The sequence below is a fragment of the Pristiophorus japonicus genome, chromosome 1 (genome assembly GCF_044704955.1).
Source record: "Pristiophorus japonicus isolate sPriJap1 chromosome 1, sPriJap1.hap1, whole genome shotgun sequence".
NCBI classification, from domain to species: Eukaryota; Metazoa; Chordata; class Chondrichthyes; family Pristiophoridae; genus Pristiophorus; species Pristiophorus japonicus.
The window spans coordinates 362,585,286-362,605,964 of record NC_091977.1 but is presented as its reverse complement, the minus strand read 5'-3'; the positions used below and the strand labels follow the sequence as shown (position 1 = coordinate 362,605,964).

The following is a 20,679-nucleotide window of genomic DNA, read 5'->3' as shown; positions in this document are numbered from 1 at the left end:
AACATTTCCAATATTAACCTGTAGGGTTTTTCAGGCAGATGAGGCACCCGTCAATAACTTGCTGAATAAAGTTATGAAAATTGGGGTCCATAGGAGCCCAATGCAGTTTTAACCTGGGCCTGCAGGGAAGGTGTTGCAGCTTTCGCACTAGGCAAAAGCAGGTCTGAAGACAGCAGAGACCTTCAAGTAAGTCTACAACTTTCCCTTGTGTGGCTACGGGGACCAAGATTGTTTCTCTGGATCCCACACTGAAAGTTGCAGCCTCCCCTGCCATAGACTCCCTCCCCACTTTGCTACTTCGAGATCTTAGAATCATAGAATCACAGAAATTTACAGCATGGAAGGAGGCCATTTCGGCCCATCCTGTCCCTGCTATCCAGCCTAATCCCACTTTCCAGCTCTTGGTCTGTAGCCCTGTAAGTTACAGCACTTTAAGTGCACATTCAAGTATCTTTTAAATGTGGTAAGGGGTCCTGCCTTTACCACCCTTTCAGGCAGTGAGTTCCAGACCCCCACCAACCTCTGGGTGAAGAAATGTCCCCTCATATCTCCACTAAATCTACCCAAATTACATTCAATCTATGCCTCCTGGTTGTTGACCCCTCTGCTAAGGGGAATAGACCCTTCCTATCCACTCTATGTAGGCCCCTCATAATTTTATACACCTCAATCAGATCTCCTCTTAGCCTCCTCTGTTCCAAAGAAAACTGATCCAACATCTCCAACCATTCCACATAGCCAAAATTCTCCATTCCATGCAACATTCTTGTAAATGTCCTCTATACCCTTTCCAGTGCAATCACATATTTCCTGTAATATGGTGACCAGAACTGCACACAGTACTCCAGCTACGGCCTAACCAGTGTCTTATACAGTTCAAGCATAACCTCCTTGCTCTTGTATTCCATGCCTCGACTAACAAAGGCTAGTATTCCATATGCCTCCTTAACCATCTTATCTACCTGGCCTGCTACCTTCAGGGATCTGTGGACCTGTACTCCAAGGTCCCTTTGTTACAATGTTCCCAAAATCCCCTCCATGCCACTTAATGGATGTTACTGGGTGGCCAAGGGCCACCCGATCTTCACCTGCCAGCAGTTGCTCTGCGCCCTCTTCCTGCCCATTCTGGGTGGGAAGTGGGCTGGTGCCAGTAGAGGCATTTTGAGTAAAATCGCCATAACATCCTGTTGCCTTTGCCAGGTGGGAAATCAACTCACTGGACCATTTCCTGCTGGTAACCCATTTTGAGTTAAAATCCGCCCCGTGTCTCACCATTTAAGTCAAGAACACTTTTCTGTTTTATCCTTTCGCATCATTCTTTAAAGTGTATTAACTCTCTGCAGATCTGTTACACACACACATTTGTAAATTGCTTGTGCTGACTACTATCTAGTGCAACAATATCCACATGTCTATTTATCTGTGCATTTTGACATGTGTCATTGACCGAATTCCCCAGCATGCAGCTGGATTTGAAAGGTAAAATGGTGAATCTCCTCACCCTGAGCATTTGACAGTTTCTTTCCCTGCCCCAACAGAGTTTGAAAGAAACTGCAGATTGAATTCAAACTTTATTTCAGGCAATTGATGACATTTATTAATAAATGCTTTTTTTTTTGTCCAGCTACTCAGACAGACATCACCTGTAAGAAGCAATGAGTGATAATAGCAATGAGTCGTATCATTATATTGCATGTGTGATCAGGGCATGGAGATTTTCATATCTTACCAATTGTACTATCCAGGCAGTTACAAAAATACATTGTTAACTGGGATAAATAAAACCATGTAGATTTGAAAAAAAAATTAGCAATGCCTGTGATCATTGTTTTTTTTGAAAACAAGTTCAATTTACAAACAAAAGCATTAGGGCAATTTTAAAGTCGAAGATGGAGCCACTAATTTCCGAATATAAAAAAGAACACTTAAGTTCCTGAGCTCCCATTTAGCAATCAAAGGAAAGCAACTGATAACCCTAAGTATTGATTCTTAACCACTTTGTTAGCTAGTTATTATTGATTACAAGTGCAACTACTAACTCCTTTTCATCATTGTCAATATTCATTGCTCCTGATAAGTGTGAATTGCTTACCTTTTCCCAGAAAACACTTGGATTGAAATCAAAATATGCAATTTTAGTAATGTATGTGTTGTATCATTTTGTAAGAAATTCATTTATTTGAAATTTTAAATGCCTTTGTTAAAATAACGGTGGGGTTTCTTACGGACACATTAATGCATTCAGTACTTGTATCACACATTTCATCCTACCTAGCATTTCATTGCTTTAAGCTTGGATCTACACTTTCATTAGATGGCCCTCATTTTTTTAATCTCATGCCTTCTAATACCTTATTGGACAATTAAACACTATTTGTCAAAGTCCACATATTGTAAGTACCCAAGCTTTGCCTTGACACTCTTTCCTCATTTAAGATCCAGTTTTCACAAACAGATCCACTTTACCTTAATTCAATTCAAGAATCTTTACTGAGTTGCAGCAATTATTAAACAGGTATCAGCAAGTATTCTCCTAAAGAGTCACTACTATCTATTTTCTTCAAAGTCAAACATTCAGATCCATACAAACAGAGAAAATGACTAGCACCTTTATCAGTCTTCATGTAAGCATTACTTACATTTTGTCAGCTCAGCCAACTTACTCCTTATCAAACACCATTTATTTTCTTTACCCCTGCACTGTATTCATCATTTTCTATCTTGTTTAATACAATGCAAGTAAATCAACTCATTGGATCAATGTCCTTTTCTCTTATTGAGATTGCTACACTGCTGCGATGTCTGCACATTAATATATGCTTCATGGTTTAGCACTTAGTTTGTAGATGCTATTTCTTTCCTTTTTTTTAACATTTGCCAGAAACCCAACTTCAACACTTTTGAGGAGTTTCACATGTCTCAAAGAATCAAATAGTTTCATGTAATGAATAAACACTCAGAACATTTCTCATTTATCTCTCGTCATTTTAATCAGTGCCCACAGACAATCATACATTTAATTTCTCCTCCTTGTAACAAGTTCTTAATTGGTTTTCTTCCACATCACATTCAATATTATTTTACTTGCATCACGAATCAAGATACTTGTTGAATAATTACTGCAACTGACAGGTAAGTTTTTCAACAAGATTTTATTCATATTGATTTGGTTTCCTGTTTTCCAGATCTTTATTTTTAATTCAACAACAGAAATGCAGAAGCTTTTTTGAAGCTCTTGCTTTCCTCCCAGTGAGAATGTATATTGTGCCATGCTTTTCAGGCTCTGTAATTCCTATTAGCTCTTTGCTTTCATTTCATATTTAAATAACCAAATTTACCCAAGTTATAGTATGCAATCAATCTTCCTCCTTTTTTTCTTCACTGTTATCCTTAATTTGATTATCATTGTGTAATTGCTACCCACATTCAGTCCAAATAATGTCTGGCCATTAATAAAACTTAATTTCCATTTGAGATAAAGGTTACAAATGGCTAATTTGGTTATCAGATGTTTATTATATTGTTGATATCTAAGTGTGGGACTGTGGTGAGTGATGGTTGAACAGATTTTCAGCTGTCATTAATTCTGAAAGTTTAAAGAACATCTCGCTTTCATTGGTAACAACAGATTAAAATCTTCTTCCATACCATCATCTTTGCCAGCTCTTACTTCTATATTTAATGGCTGATTTTGCTAATTTTATCCAAAACTGTGGCCCTGAAATTGTGGTCAGAGGCTTCCCTTGGGCGGATGCCTTCGACCAAAAAAAATTTACGAATGTACCGAGTATTCCGAGGAATGAACACTTGTGCTATAAGGCCCTCATGATCAGCCCAGTGCAGAGACCCATGTATTCCAAGAGCGTATATGTATCCTGAAATGACATGGGGCAGACCAACCAATGAAACAGGCGTATCCCCATTCACAGTAATGGTGAGCTCCGTTTGTGCGGAGATCACCATTTCTATGAATGGGGAATACCCCCCCCCCCAAAAGCACAGACATTTTAAATAAATAAGAAAAACACTTAACATATTTAAAATTAATTGAAATTAAATGTAATTAAATGTTTTCAACAAAAAAATATTTTTTTTAATTTTTTAACATATATTTTAATAGGGGTAAACATAGAAAATAGTTGCAGGAGTAGGCCATTCGGCCCTTCGAGCCTGCACCGCCATTCAATGAGTTCATGGCTGAACATGCAACTTCAGTACCCCATTCCTGCTTTCTCGCCATACCCTTTGATCCCCCTAGTAGTAAGGACTTCATCTAACTCCTTTTTGAATATATTTCATGAATTGGACTCAACAACTTTCTGTGGTAGAGAATTCCACAGGTTCACCACTCTCTGGATGAAGAAGTTTCTCCTCATCTCATAGAAACATAGAAACATAGAAAATAGGTGCAGGAGTAGGCCATTCGGCCCTTCTAGCCTGCACCGCCATTCAATGAGTTCATGGCTGAACATTCAACTTCAGTACCCCATTCCTGCTTTCTCGCCATACCCCTTGATCCCCCTAGCAGTAAGGACCTCATCTAACTCCTTTTTGAATATATTTAGTGAATTGGCCTCAACAACTTTCTGTGGTAGAGAATTCCACAGGTTCACCACTCTCTGGGTGAAGAAGTTCCTCCGCATCTCGGTCCTAAATGGCTTACCCCTTATCCTTAGACTGTGACCCCTGGTTCTGGACTTCCCCAACATTGGGAACATTCTTCCTGCATCTAACCTGTCTAACCCCGTCAGAATTTTATATGTTTCTATGAGGTCCCCTCTCATTCTTCTGAACTCCAGTGAATACAAGCCCAGTTGATCCAGTCTTTCTTGATAGGTCAGTCCCGCCATCCCGGGAATCAGTCTGGTGAAACTTCGCTGCACTCTCTCAATAGCAAGAATGTCCTTCCTCAAGTTAGGAGACCAAAACTGTACACAATACTCCAGGTGTGGCCTCACCAAGGCCCTGTACAACTGTAGTAACACCTCCCTGCCCATGTACTCAAATCCCCTCGCTATGAAGGCCAACATGCCATTTGCTTTCTTAACCGCCTGCTGTACCTGCATGCCAACCTTCAATGACTGATGTACCATGACACCCAGGTCTCGTTGCACCTCCCCTTTTCCTAATCTGTCACCATTCAGATAATAGCCTGTCTCTCTGTTTTCACCGCCAAAGTGGATAACCTCACATTTATCCACATTATACTTCATCTGCCATGCATTTGCCCACTCACCTAACCTATCCAAGTCACTCTGCAGCCTCATAGCATCCTCTTCGCAGCTCACACTGCCACCCAACTTAGTGTCATCCGCAAATTTGGAGATACTACATTTAATCCCCTCGTCTAAATCATTAATGTACAATGTAAACAGCTGGGGCCTCAGCACAGAACCTTGCGGTACCCCACTAGTCACTGCCTGCCATTCTGAAAAGTACCCATTTACTCCTACTCTTTGCTTCCTGTCTGACAACCAGTTCTCAATCCACGTCAGCACACTACCCCCAATCCCATGTGCTTTAACTTTGCACTTTAATCTCTTGTGTGGGACCTTGTCGAAAGCCTTCTGAAAGTCCAAATACACCACATCAACTGATTCTCCCTTGCCCACACTACTGGAAACATCCTCAAAAAATTCCAGAAGATTTGTCAAGCATGATTTCCCTTTCACAAATCCATGCTGACTTGGACCTATCATGTCGCCTCTTTCCAAATGCGCTGCTATGACATCCTTAATAATTGATTCCATCATTTTACCCACTACCGATGTCAGGCTGACCAGTCTATAATTCCCTGTTTTCTCTCTCCCTCCTTTTTTAAAAAGTGGGGTTACATTGGCTACCCTCCACTCGATAAGAACTGATCCAGAGTCTATGGAATGTTGGAAAAGGACTGTCAATAAACTTACCTTAATGGACAAGGTTTTTAATATAAAAATTATTGATAACATTTTATTTTTCTATCTTTTTCAGCCTTACGACGGCTTTTACCAAGCGTAAGAGTTCTAAAGACATTTGCTGGGCAAGAGTTGGGTAAATTTCCTAAATCTCCACCAGCGAAGGCCCTTCTCCCAGGGACGTGTTGGAACTGTCAAAAACATTTTTGAAAGTTAGCAAATGCCGGATTTCGGCGCATGCGTTTTGCGTGCCTAAAGCCAGAACTTGCGAGGCCTCTTTGGGCGTGTGTGCACATCGTATGCACCCGGAGAGGCCGCAATTTCAGGGCCCATGTGTTTTTAGTCACAAAATTATCCTGCTACACCATCGTGTTATGCCGCGTAAGACGCATATCTTTTGCCCACCCTTTACCAGGCCAGTAGTGCAGAGAGGATGGGACCAGTGGTGGGGATTCTTCATGCTGTGAATTCCCACATCCCCAGCCTCTCAGAGGCCTAGCAGCTCCTTGGTGTGCAGGACACTGAGGTATACCAACTTCTTCAAATGTGAAATTGGGTCCACCCATGGACAGACCCTGGAAAAAGACCAATTTAAACTCTTATTTGGGGGATTTGTGGGGGTGGTGGGGGTGAGGATGGCACAAGTACTGGTGTGCAATGAGATGACCTATCTGTATATTCTGGCAGGGTCAACAGTGGAGGTCACCTGCGTGTACGATCCCAGCGTAATTGTTGGAATTGCAGCTCAAGAATTTTCAAGAGCATTGACATTTAACTTGTCTGTTAGGATCTTGATTACCTTAATAAGCTCAGCTTAACCCTTCTCTTCTCCAGTGGAAACAGTCTCTGCCTTTGTAGAATCTCCTCAAAAGTCAGGTGCCCAATAGGAGCTATTTGTCCCGCTGCCCTTCATGACTTTTTCAGATTCTTATTGCCTCCACCTCCTCTCTCTCTAACTATTGACAGCAATGCCACTTTCCCCCCCCCCCCATCTCCTTCAATGTTCAGATATTACATGTGTCATATTCGCTCAACTTATTGAGAAGATTGAAGCCATAATGATTTGACAACACTGAAATCCTTGACAACACTGAAATCTAGCCTTCTTTCTTTATCTAGGCAGAGTTTGTTATTGCCTCATTTTAACATGAGCTGCTTTTGTGCTGTGGACAATTCCATCACCAGCAACATGATTGCCAGCTAGCCTGATGAACTCAACAAATTGTAACATAATTTTCCTATCATTATGTGTATTTCATGTTGTGGTTAACATATGGAGCAGTGATGTTGTGGGCTTCTCTGTTCTTCTACAAGCTAAAGTGTTAAAATACTTTAAGAGCCTACAACCCACTTCCAGGTATTCTTTTCAATGTAACCTTTGGCATGTCTTTGGTGAACTTTATCTGCCAAAGAGCTGATACCACCATGCATTGACATCTTATCACTATGAAAAGACTTTGAAGGTGATTAAAGAAGAGTTTCAACATGTCCCTGCTTTTAGGAACACTCAAGTACTGAATGGTGCAGACTCTTCCTCAGTGTAGTAACATAAGGGGAGACCAGCTTATTTCAGTAGAATGGGTTGTGAAATTGTGCAAGTCCAGCCCATGAACTTCTGTCTTTAAAAAAAATCAATAGGTGAAAAATTACAGGCTGAAAGCATGCAAATTTCCAATAGAATTTCTAGAATTACAACATAGAAACAAACCTGTAAGCCCAACCAATTCATGTTGTTTATCTTCCACAGGAGCAATAGTCCTCATCCTATATGCCAAAGCTTTTCCTCAAACACTTTATTCCCCTTTCCTTCAACCACCTATCTAACCTATTCTTAATTGTTGACATGGTCTTTGTTTCAATCATTAATTCTGTTGGTGCATTCCATAGCCTCATAACTCTGTGAAATAACTCTCTCCTGATGTTTGTCTTAACTCTTACTCTTAATCTTCTATCTATATCCCTTCATTTTAGACCTTTCGATCACCGGAAACAGTCTGTTTCTATCTATTCTATCCCATTGCTGCATCACTCTATAATCTTCTCTGTTGTAACAAACTGTCACAGTTTTTCAAGTCTTTCTTCATATTTGTATTTTCTCATGCCAGGCAGCATCATGATGAATCTGTGCTGTACTCTCTCTATTGCCTCAACTGGGCTTGGAAACCAAAACTGTACACTCCACTCCAACCCTGATATATGCTGCTATACATTCCCAGCATACACTGGAAGTTTTGAAGTAGAAAATCTCCCTATAGTTTAACATCATTTCTAACATACATTCTCCATAACTATTTAAAAATTAAATAGATGAAATTAAAGAATGTTCGACTTAGACTGGGAAGACATAGATAATATCAAGCATTTGCACATGCCTGGAGTAATTCCTCAAGCAGCAATGTAAATGCTATACCTTTTTCGTACCAGCATGTAGGCACAGATGAAGGAAGGCAAGGCAGTAATACTAATAACCAGAGTGACATTTAATTTAATCTTCTCACAGGCAGCGTCAAACTATACTCTAGTTTAAATCAGAATTTATTTACTTAGTTTCCCAAAGACTCAGCAAATTTATCCAGTGTGTGCTTGAGCTATACAGATCAGGAAGATCCATAGTTTGATCCCTGGTTTGTACTGTTAGCTAATCTCAGCTGGCTGGGACAGTAGGGCTGCTACAATAGCTCTGAGTCTCTGGAATGGGGGAGGGAACATTGGTTAGAGCTGTATGAATGTTGTATAGCAACTGCTACTGGAACTGTGCATTTGTGGGTACCAGTACAGAATTGGGTTCAATTGGCTGCGATGCCCCATGTCACTGAATAGCTTCTTGACATGCACTGCTATGGTCTACACATGAATAATGGCTACTTGAGAGAAGTGGCAGAGACTGCGGGACACATATGGAATTGATCCTCAGCAAAAAGACAATGGGTCCCAAAATATGCAGGCGGCATGCACCCACCTGAAGCTGACCCCTTTGAAGTTTGTGAGGTCAGCAAGGGGCAGGGGCCAGCACCATGAAAAGCAAGCATTTGGAGAAACTGGGCATTCCCACCACAAGATGACAATAGTGCGGCATAACTGGCAAGCCGGATAGGGTGCTAGCCTCCTCCCCGAAACAGAATTTGAAAGGGGGCTACACTTACTTAAAAAAATTACCCTCACCTTCAGGGGCCAACATCCCAAACCTGGCCTGGACACCACCACCACCAATAACCCCCACCTTCCCCCATTCCCCCCTCCCCTCCCCTCGCATAATCCCTTTTCAGTGGGGTCCTCTTGGTTCAGAAATGGATGTAGGTACAGCTCCTCCCCATTGGCATACCAGTCTCTGCTATCACACTAGACCCTCTCTAGGTTGGGGGCATGGGATCGTCAATGTTAATAGCCCCCTCCTTTGGCCCTAGCTCCTGATGCAAGCACCCAAGTAAGGAGCAGGTGGAGGTACCTTCCCATACTTGACCCTGGAAACTCCTGGAAGCAGCAGAGACAGAGGTCGCACTGTTTAACCCCGAGAACGTTTGGTGGTCAGCGGCAATGATTGTGTGTGGTTGTGTCCCAGCATTTGTGCCGGGAGACAGGCCCTCATAGATTTTCAGGGCTATTCTTTTTGAACATGTTATCCACTTATTTGAAATAGCAAACATAGGATATATTTTTGCTATCTTTACAACGCCACTACAAATAGCAACCAGTAGAAATCTTCCCCACTGGTTTAAAGCTAGAGGATAACATTGTAGTTGGTTGAAATACAGGGAATATTTACAAAGAACAATTAGAAGAAAAGGTAAGTAAATGTTGGGCTGGGGCAGGAGGGCAGGTAGGAACTACGTTGTTAGTACTTTCAATCTCTAAAAGTAGGTCAAAATAATAATGACAAATGGGGTAACTTTTTAATTTGGCAGGGTTGGAAAACTGGGCCTTTACGATCCGCCACCCATTATACACCCTCCCGAGTTTCCTTTCCAGTGAAGTAAAGTTTTACGTCCACGATGAAGTTGAAAGTTATTCCCAAAGAGAGAAAAAAAACTTCCAATGCAGGAAATGTGATTTAAAAAAATAATAAATACCAGAAATATGCAAGTCCACCATCTGAAAATGAGTGAGTCCCTTTTAAGAACTGAATAAAACCAGGGAAGAAATTAGGTTAAATGTCCTAGTCTTCAACTCTGATGAAGGATCAACTTCTAAAATGTTAACCTGTCTTTCCTCTTTTGAGATGCTGGTGGATCTACTTTGTATTTCCAATATTTTCTATTTTTATTACATATTATTTAAATTGTTTAGAATGACATCAACATTTATAAACTAAACATCCATGCCTTTGTTACCTCCAGACTCAGCTATTCCAAAGCTCTCTAGGCCAGCCTTCCATTTTCCATCCTCTGTAAACTTGAGCCTATCCAAAACTCTGCTGCCCATATCCTAACTTGTAGCAAGTCCCATTCACCCTTCACCCTTGTGCTCACTGACGTACATTGACTCCTAGTTCAGCAACGCCACAAAATAAAAATTCTCATCCTTGAGTTCAAATCCCTCCATGGCCTCGCCTTTCCTTATCTCTGTAACCTCCTCCAGCCCTACAACCCTCCGAGAACTCTGCATCCTTCCAATTATGGCCTCTTGTGAATCCCCAATTTCATTTGCCCCACCATTGGCAGCCATTGTATTCCTTTCAATCTAAATTTTTGGTTAAATGTTCTTCAAAGGAGAACCTCAGTGTTAAAATAACTCTGAGCATCTGTTAAGATTCATTGCATCAGATGATGAACAGTACGTGATCTATGGAATGGATTAGTGGCTAAGGAACCCATGCATCTGTAACACAAGGAAACACATAGGCTGGGTATTTCCTTGGAGCTGCTTTTGCTCTGCCACCAGAATGACAAAGTCATGATGGCACAGTGGGAATAGCACCAAGGAAATACTGGGCAAAAATGTCCCCTATTAATTTTTGCAATACCCATAAAATCCATCTGACCGAAGAGAGAAAAAAACATATTTGATCCTATGCATGAAGATTAGGCTAAAAAGAAACCGTCAATTAAACTTAGCAGGTGAGAATGTTAATTTCTACCAATTTGGAAAAAGTATATAATCGCAGTAATTATTGATCCAATTGTCCCCAAATAAATGATTTTTTTCCATTGGATATTGCTAGAGCGCCATTACTCTGGTAGTTCTTTCCCACTGTCTAATACAATAATTAATGGCAGCAGTGAAATATATTTTAAAAATGGAACGTAGACGATACTGACTTTGTGACAAAGAGCCCCTTTGTGTAGAGGCTTTAATTATTCTTGTTTACAGCTAACTAGCTCAGGAACACAGTGACAAATTGGCAGTGTAACTTATCAGAGCTCAGTTTAATTTCATGACTGCTCTAATAATCAGTAAGAGAATATTTATAGCCTACCATACTGTAATGAAGTCATATATAGGTTCTGTTTGTAAGACAGTGAAGTTGATGTAGATTCCATTGCCTGGAGGTACTTTGACAATCCAAAGACAGTCCTGAAAGTTAGGGTACTCATCAGGATACCCAGGAGAGTAGATCGTGCCATTTAGTGCAGTAATATTACCTCCACAGAGAGCTAGACAAACAACAAAAGTCAATCTGTTAGAAAATGCAATCTATTTATTCACACTCCTGCCTGTTTGTATTTCAGTCATTATATGTGCAAACGGCAACAATATTGACAGTTGCAAAAATATGTAGAAGATCAATCTATTAAAATGTGACATTTTTGCTTTTATTCTATTTTCTCCTTGGCAATTTTCTTCAATTGTTTTTTAAAAAAGCTATCTACTATGACACAAAAAACCCAAAGTCTTGGGTGTTATACCTGTAATTACTTTGAACACCATTTCACTGCACCATTTAAGTCACCAGTTTAAAATTCCTATATGCACTATTTTAATGGGGCATTTTCCATTTGAACAATGTAGATTATAGGATGATATGCCAGGTGTTTAAAATTACAAAAGAATGCGACAGGATTGACGGAAGCAGATTGTTTCCAACAGTTTAGGGGGTCTAGAATGAGGGGCTACAGATACAAGATTTAATGTAAGAGATTTAGAACAGAGAGCAGGAAGTTAGAAGTTGAGGTAGAGACTATGCTAATGGTCAAGATTAGTTTGGAAAAGTGGATAAAGGGATATGGGAACAAGGCAGGTAAATGTGATTAGGGCTATTTACTCGCATGGAGGGTAAATGCCAACATGGATTAATTGTGCCGAGTGGTCTGTTTCTGTGTTGTAACTGCCATGAATAATTAAAGATTGCCCAAAAATTCAATTTAGTTCAATTTTGGCTCTTGAATCCTGATGGAATAATTAGTGTTAAAGCAGAAATGTTCTTTCAATATAAAATACACATTGCCTCTTTTAAATTAATCCACCAACAGTTTCTTAATTTTTATTTTAAACTAGTCTCTGCAACCTTCTGGACAACCTAGCATTTTAAATCTGAGGGACTATCTGAGAGCCAGTCAGCTAACATCAGCAATATGTTCTGACAGTGAGCAACTCCATTAATTTAGTTGTGAATGATGCTGGAGCAATCAGTGCCTTGAAATGTACTGTTGCAATGTATGTTATCAGGACAAACAGTTCTCCAGACAGCAGACCATCCTAGCTGCAGCAACATATATTTTCAATTTTAAGAAGTAATATTTGTGAAGCTAATTTTAAAAATGAACCCCACTGGAAAATACCAATGGTAAGCATTCCAGCAACTTCTTGAGGTTTTAGATAAGATTTATGGCATAAAACTTCTTCAATACTTATTTTCTTATGAATTTCTTCCAATCATACACCTCAAAATAAAAGTGACTTTTGTTGGTCTTTCATATCTATGAGTTAGGACCATTGTATTTCACTGTTTTATTATGCAGGATAATATTTTAGATATCTCTTAGACTGAAGTGCAATTAGGCTCTGAGAAGAACACTGCATCATCAGTACTTATTTTGAAAATATATGAAGCATATTTTTTTCATTCAATTTTCCCCTTCTACACTCATTCTACACCAGTCACCTTTTGGTAATGCATCCAAAAGCACATTTTCTTTCTGCCAAATACTTTTTAAGTTTAAAAACTGGTCATAGAAAATTCAGCACCCAAGCTCAATTCTCGTCATCTTTCCTCACACTTGAATATAACCAGTGCTGCAGCAATCTCACTGTCAAATCACTGACTAAACGGTAATGATGGCTGGAGATTATGATCCTTTTTTCAGATACTTGTGCTATCCATGAATATCTTGTAGCTTCTGAAATCAATCTTTTAGTTGGTTGTCACATTTTACTCATCTCTTCTAATCAGGCATGATCTGACACAGAAATGCGAGTAGAAAATTTAAAAACAGGGTGCACCATTTTGTTATTTGAAAAATATAACAAATACGCAAATTAGAAAAAAAAACACATTTTACATAGGAAAAACTTGGGTTCAATGTCTTCGCATAAATTGCTTCTATGCATTTTTAAGTCATTATGCAGGATGATAACATTTTTATTCTAAAAGCTTATTTATAAAATTTATGCTTCCAGTGAGAGTACAGTATTTAATTCATAATAGAGCTGATTTTCCTGGACAATTTGGATGCATTTCATCAGAACTGGAGAATAAGCATCTTTTTTTAGAACATGTTTATAATTTTGTTACAAATACCAAAAAAGTAAATCTTCACAAATTGATTGATCTGGCCACTACACATAGTGATGAGGGAAATTGTTACCCCAGGTCAGTTGCTCTTATTTGCTGCTTACAAAAAAAAAACTGGGCATTAACAATCCTTATTTACTTTCTTCTCATGAGGAATGGGCATTGAATATTTTCTGGAGTAGGAATCTTGTTTTTCGTACTGAATTTCTCAAATGCTATGGGCTGTCACTGTTCAATTTCTTCAGTTAACATCTCCTGTACTTTCAGTTAGCTCATGTAAGCAACCAACAAAAATTTGTGGGAATCTTGTGAAAAATAAATGCTAATAAACCTCTCACAATGCTTAATGGCAGAAAAATGCTAATCTTATAACCATTTCTCTCAGGATGATTAAATTGGAAACATATTAAACAGTGGGTAATCAGTTATTACTTCTAGACATTTTCATTAGGTACGTCTGAAACCAGGATTTCTCCTTTTAAGTGAGTTTTCTTTTATTGGAGCTGATGGTTCACAGGCTGCATTGTTGCTGCTCACCTGAGCAAAATAACAGCAGCGGAAATTGAGAAGATTCATGACTGTACTACATGGCAAACATCCCAAATACTGTTCTCAATGTAAATTTGCTCTAAAGTCTTCAAATAGTGGTGGATTCCAACAGTGGATCAGTGAAGCAACCATTAAATAACCATACGGGCAAACCATCATCATCATCATCATCATAGGCAGTCCCTCGGAATCGAGGAAGACTTGCTTCCATTCTTAACATGAGTTCTTAGGTGGCTGTACAGTCCAATACGAGAATCTTAGTCTCTGTCACAGGGGAGCAGATAGCGTTCAGGGAAGGGTGGGTGGGACTGGTTTGCCGCACGCTTTTTCTGCTGCTTGCGCTTGATTTCTGCAAGCTCTCGGTGATGAGACTTGAGGTACTCAGCGCCCTCCCGGATGCGCTTCCTCCACTTAGGGCGGTCTTTGGCCAAGGTCATCCAGGTATCAGTGGGGATGTTGCACTTTATCAGGGAGGTTTTGAGGGTATCCTTGTAATGCTTCCGCTGCCCACCTTTGGCTCGTTTGCAGTGAAGAAGTTCCGAGTAGAGCGCTTGCTTTGGGAGTCTTGTGTCTGGCATGCGAACGATGTGGCCTGCCCAGCAGAGCTAATCAAGTGTGGTCAGTGCTTCGATGCTGGGGATGTTGTCCTGTTCGAGGACGCTACTGATGGTGCACCTGTCCTCTCAGGGGATTTGTAGGATCTTGCGGAGACATCGTTGGTGGTATTTCTCCAGCGACTTGAGATGTCTACTGTACATGGTCCATATTTCTGAGCCATACTGGAGGGCGGGTATTACTACAGCCCTGTAGACCATGAGCTTGGTGGCAGTTTTGAGGGCCTGGTGTTCAAACACGCTTTTCCTCAGGCGGCCGAAGGCTGCACTGGCGCACTGGAGGCGCTGTTGGATCTCGTCGTCAATGCCTGCTCTTGTTGATAGGAGGCTCCCAAGATACGGGAAGTGGTCCACGTTTTCCAGGACTGCGCCGTGGATCTTGATGACTGGGGGACAGTGCTGTGTGGTAAGGACAGGCTGGTGGAGGACCTTGTCTTGCTGATATTTAGTGTAAAGCCCATGCTTTTGTACATCTCAGTAAATACGTCGACTATGTCCTGGAGTTCAGCCTCTGTATGTGCGCAGACGCAGGCGTCGTCTGCGTACTGTAGCTCGACGGGCAAATGTCACTCACATAGATATCAACCACACATGACAGAAGCATAGAAAACATTTGTTTATTATGTACCTTCACATCTAGGTATAGGGTGGTTCCAGTTACGGCTTATACCATGTAGACAAGTGAGTGCTACCTCCCCAATTAAAGTGTAACCAAGGAGACACTCAAACGAGATGGTTCGTCCCACCGATAAGTCGTATCCAATAACGAAACCATTTTGAAATGGCCGAGGGTCAGGGCAACTTTGCAGTTGGTATGCTGCAAACATATAGTAAATGGAACTAATTAGTTAGTCAGATCAAATCATTGGGTAAATAACTAACTTTTAACAGTAGAAAAAGTTTGGTGTATAATAAACAGATAACATAGTGACATTTCTTTTCACCACTTACTATTTTCTAATTTTCTATGCATGCCCTTCAATTATTCTGTCAAAGTCTGATAGCTTTCACTTTTCCACATAGAATGTTAAGGAATACACTATTAATCATAATTTTCTTGTCAGCTAATGCGATATAAATTTTCATTAATATTACTAAAATCTCACAGAACTACAGCAAGTATTGCTATGAAAAGTGACTGGTTTAGTGCTAAAGAATTCCATTTCAAAACAGCAGAATGTTGAAGAGTGAATTTAAAGAAAACAGGATTATGTTGCCTGGAAACTCCATTACTGTTAGTTCCTATGGGCTCAAGTTTCGGCCTGAATTGCTCCTATTTTTTTGGAGCAACTAGTTTAGAATGGAGCATCTTAGAAATTGCAATTCTCGGCATTTAGTTTGCTCCAGTTCTAGTGAGTTAGAATAGTTTCATTGTGGAACAGATTTTTTTTTCAAAACAGGGCGTGTCCAGCCACTTACACCTGTTTTGCAAGTTTAGGCAGTGAAACCTTACTCCAAACTAACTTAGAATGGAGTAAGTGTAGATTTTTGTACGCTCAGAAAAACCTTGCCTACACTTATAAATCAGGCATAGGGAATGAGAGATGGGTGGTGTGAAGGGGGGTTTACAAGCATTAAACACTTCACTTTTACAAATAAAGAGCCATCATCAATAATAAATGATAAATAAATCAATAAATCAACCAATAAATCAATCAAAAAAAAATAACAAAAATAATAAAAAATCAATCAATAAATAAAAAATTTACTTTCTACTCACCTACTGCAGCACCAGGAGCCCTCCAACAGCGTGCTGGGATGGGCCCACCCCCCCAGTGTCTCTCTCGCGCTGTCTCTGTCAGTGTCTCTCTCTCTCTGTCTCTGACAGTGTCTCACTGTGTTTCTGACAGCGAGGGGTGGGGGGAGGAGGGGGAAGAGGGGGGGGGAGGGAGAGAGGGGGGAGGGAGAGAGCGAGGGAGGGGGGGGAGGGAGAGAGCGAGGGAGGGGGGAGAGGTGGGGGAGAGAGAGGAAGGGCGAGGGACCGTGGGGGGGGGGAGAGGAGGGGGAGAGGAGGGATGAGAGGAGATGGGAGGGAGGGGAGGAGATGGGAGGGAGGGGAGGGAGGAGGAGAGAGGAGGTGGGGAGGCGGTGGGTGCTGAACGGGGGGGAGGGAGGCTGAATGGGCCCCGCCACCGAGGCCAACGCCGACATCAGGCTGCCACGGAGGACTTTGGCCAGAGCCCGTCCCCAATGAGAGGCCGGGCGGGCGGGCCCTGACAATGCCGACGCCCGCACCGAGAAGCTGGGCCGACGCCGCCGACTTTGGACGGGGCTGGCCCCAGCGAGATGCCGGGCAGACGGGCCCCGCTGCCGACGATGTAAGATGTGTCAGGCCATTCGGCCAGGGATAGGGGCGATGTTCCTTCGGCCTGGGATAGATTCATCACCCGGAGACAGGACGCTCTGGGAGGATCAGGAGCTACTGCGCACGCGCGCAGCTGCCGGCACTGTTTTTGCCGCAGGGTTGTAGCTCCGCCCCCAACAGCTCCTGCTGCGCCACGTCGAGCTGGAAACAGGCCTACAGATATTGGAGAATCGCGAGGTAAGTATTCGGCGCAATTTTTGTTCTACAAATTAGGCGAGCCTCTCCGATGTGCGCCGTTCTAATGGGGGTCCGAAACTTGAGCCCTCTATGAGCCTATTCTTTAGATGAGCAAATTTAAAGTGATATTAAAATGACCACAACTCATCCTGAAATTCAGTACATGATTACTTTGCATCTCAGGATTCAAATTATGTCAAATTAAATACATTGCTAATCACAATGTTAAATGAGTTTTAAAAATCAAAAATTCCATTTATTGAGCATTGTTAAAAATCAAATGTATCTTTATTTTATTGGTGTTTATAGAAATGTTTAATGACATATTCAAAGTTAGACAATAAAATTGTTTGTTTCACTGTAATTCAGTGAAATCACAACATCTCTGACCCATTTTAGAAGTTAATGAGAATGTAGAGAAGTGTTTTAAGGAGCAAAAATGGTTATTTACTACTAGAACCATGGAAGCAATCATTATAGATGGAAAGTAACTCTCAGGGTTCAATCAGGGAGGTGTAGGAATAGACTGAATTCCTGGCGTTCTTTTCCATTACCTTTAAGGAGCAGGAGGAGCAAGGGAATACATTTTCAGAAATTTGCTTCTGATATTAAATTAGTGAAGTCCAGTTCATGAAAAAGTATTTGGCCTTTGGAAGGAGTGAGCTTGCTAGGGCTTATTGGTGCCATGTTAATGATCTGAACTTGCAAACTCAGGAGGGAACAGGCGTTGTGAGATGCAGAGCATTTGGTGAGCTGACCTGACAAATGATTCAGTGCAGGTAGAAGAGGAATATCAGAGCCATTGTCTGCATGCTGGGGAAAAAGCTTCTCTAACCCTTTCCTACATACAGCTGATGGCAGGAAACAGGGCAGTGGGGAGTCAAGGGAAACATTTTAAGGATGAATGTATGTGAAGGCTTAAGACATTTAGGGCTGGATTTTTGGTTCGGCCGTGCCACTGTTCGCGACCCAGAGGAGCGGTAAATTGTGTTTCTAGATGTAACACCGGGCGTTCAGCTTTTACCGGCTGGCCAGCAAATTCGGTTCATGGTTTGCAGCGGTGCAAAAACGTACCACCCCGCCATTTAGTTTCACTGAGATCATGACGTCAGTCGTGGTGCAACGCTCCGCTCGCGCTCTGGATGCAAGATTTGGCCCTAACGCCTCAATAAATGTCCACCTCTGGAAACGTTTGGAAAACTAGACATTCCCAGGGTGCTGCAGGCAGTCTTGGTGGCGTATTTAAATGGAGGGATGAGGATCCCACATCGCAGGTCACATTGACTGCAACGGTTGCGCACATCACGCTGCATGAAGCTCCGACTTAAAAGCGGCAGAGCTATCTACCATTAGTGTCCTTACAATGTCAGTGAGAGAATTTAATGTGGACAATACTAGTTCACCAGCGTATCATGCTGCATGCTATTGCCAGGCGGTTTCAAGCTAGAAGTAGGACTCTTGGCCATATCGGCCCATGGATGAGGAGAGGCACATCCCCCACGGGTTTACAGGCACCAATGCTCATACCTCCAGCTCTCTCAGGAGCAGTGTGTGAGAAGGCTGCGCTTCCGAAAGGAAGTGCTGACAGAGATATGCCATCTCCTACAGGCAGACCGATGCAACCTTCAATATTCCCTTCAACAGATATCCCAATTCATTGTGGTGTGCTGCATGTTGCACAACTTGGCCATCATGAGGGGCCAGGTTTTACCAGTGGGGGTTGCAGGCCCACTTCAGGAGGAGGAAGATGACGAAGAGGAGCCTGGCGAGGCCTCCATTGGATAGCCACACTATCCAAGAGAGAGGCAACGTGGAGATGCTGCCGGACCAACCCTAGCACGTTGCCAGCCCATAATGGACCAGTTCTCCTAAATGGAGGAAACTAAGGGATGGAGCCAATACTGGACATGCTCTGTGCCCCAATAAATGTGCATCTCCAGTGAACATTGGAATGATACACAAGACATCAATAGCAAAGGATAAATCATAAATTTTACTGCAACAAAGTAACAAAATCTCCCTCCAACCAAAAGAAAATCATACAATATACAAGGTTATGTTTCAGGGCACTGAACAACAATGAAGTCCCTTAAGTCAGTAAAAAAATTTAACACTGTGATTTTCAGTTGGAGCGCAAGACCTTCCTTATGTAAACGCCTGATTTTACGCCACTGATCATGGAACCTCATTTTTTGCTGAATTTTGCAGACAAGGGCACAAACTCTTTACAGGCGGTATCAGGCCCACCGCATCGCCGTTATCGCCCCGAAATCTCAAAAGCCGAAAATCCAGCCCTTACTGTTATCTAGAAACCTGGGAAAATTTAGTCAGAGATTTCTCTGTCATGAAGTGTTGCACCACAAACTACCAAGTTAACAAAAGAAAAATATTATTACTGAAAAGTCAATCATCAACAGATGGCAAATGGAGATGTGACAGCTAACGTGCATCGCACATTGATCTATGGTACCTTTCCTACAAATACTGCTAACCATGACACTATCCTATGTGTGAGATGGTCATTTTAATTCAGATATGGCAATGATGTTCCATTCACCAGTGTATTAAATCTTAATGTAAGGAAAGAGCTGACAGGAGTGTGGCTTTGCTACTGAAAATTAATTTCAACATTTCTTTGGCCATCTGATGGAGTTCTTCAATTTGGCTTCACATCTGATACAAAGCCTAAGTAATGGTTTAGGGCATTGGAAGGCAGATTATCAACTCTACTCTTGAGTAATATTATGACTTTTGAATGGTGTACATTTGAAATCACTTTGTATCAGTGCACAATAGGTACTATATAAGTGACCACAGCGGATTTCTAATATCTTCAGTTTTTATTTTCAATTCCCTGCATTTTCACGTTTTCTTTTTATCTCTTGTGAATTAATGATGCCGTTAGCAACAACCTCCTTGTTTCACAGACAAGAGCAGAAGGACAAATTTTACAAGGATGTGTTCCTGCTATACAGCCTCGCTCGATGTGAATGCAATTGAAGAATCAAGGATGGAGATCAATGCACCTTATTTTCCAGTCATTAAAATGAGTCACCAAAAGATTGAATTTGCCATGAATCGGCTGCACTGACCTTGGCATCTGACATTGATTCTTGACATGTGCTCTCATTGAGTGAAGCTTCATACTGGGAGTACAGCCTCACAAAATGTCCCTTGAAAATTATTTCAAAGTCTCAAGAGTAATTCTAGTTCTAATTAGAACATTGAAAGTGAAATCTGTGGCAACCTTTCTCCAACACGCCCACACAAACTTTAGAATGAACAAGTCTATCTTTTTGTAAAATATGTAGATTCTATTGGTTTTAGTTCATGTAGAATTAAAAAAAAAATAACTTTGTATATTTAACCCAAATATAATTATAGTAAGAGAAAGGTTCCATATGTCTC

General features: G+C 41.3%; 1 protein-coding gene across 1 annotated transcript in view; it reads right to left on the bottom strand.

Annotated features, from left to right (window-relative positions):
* The window catches only part of csmd3b (CUB and Sushi multiple domains 3b), a 3,002,015-nt gene that overhangs the window by 211,168 nt on the left and 2,770,168 nt on the right, over positions 1-20,679 (bottom strand). The window contains exons 42-43 of the mRNA XM_070874966.1: positions 15,358-15,546; positions 11,311-11,488 (exon numbers count right to left, since the gene is read on the bottom strand). Of these exons, the coding sequence (XP_070731067.1) occupies positions 11,311-11,488; positions 15,358-15,546 (367 nt within the window). The remainder of the gene's footprint in view (positions 1-11,310; positions 11,489-15,357; positions 15,547-20,679) is intronic.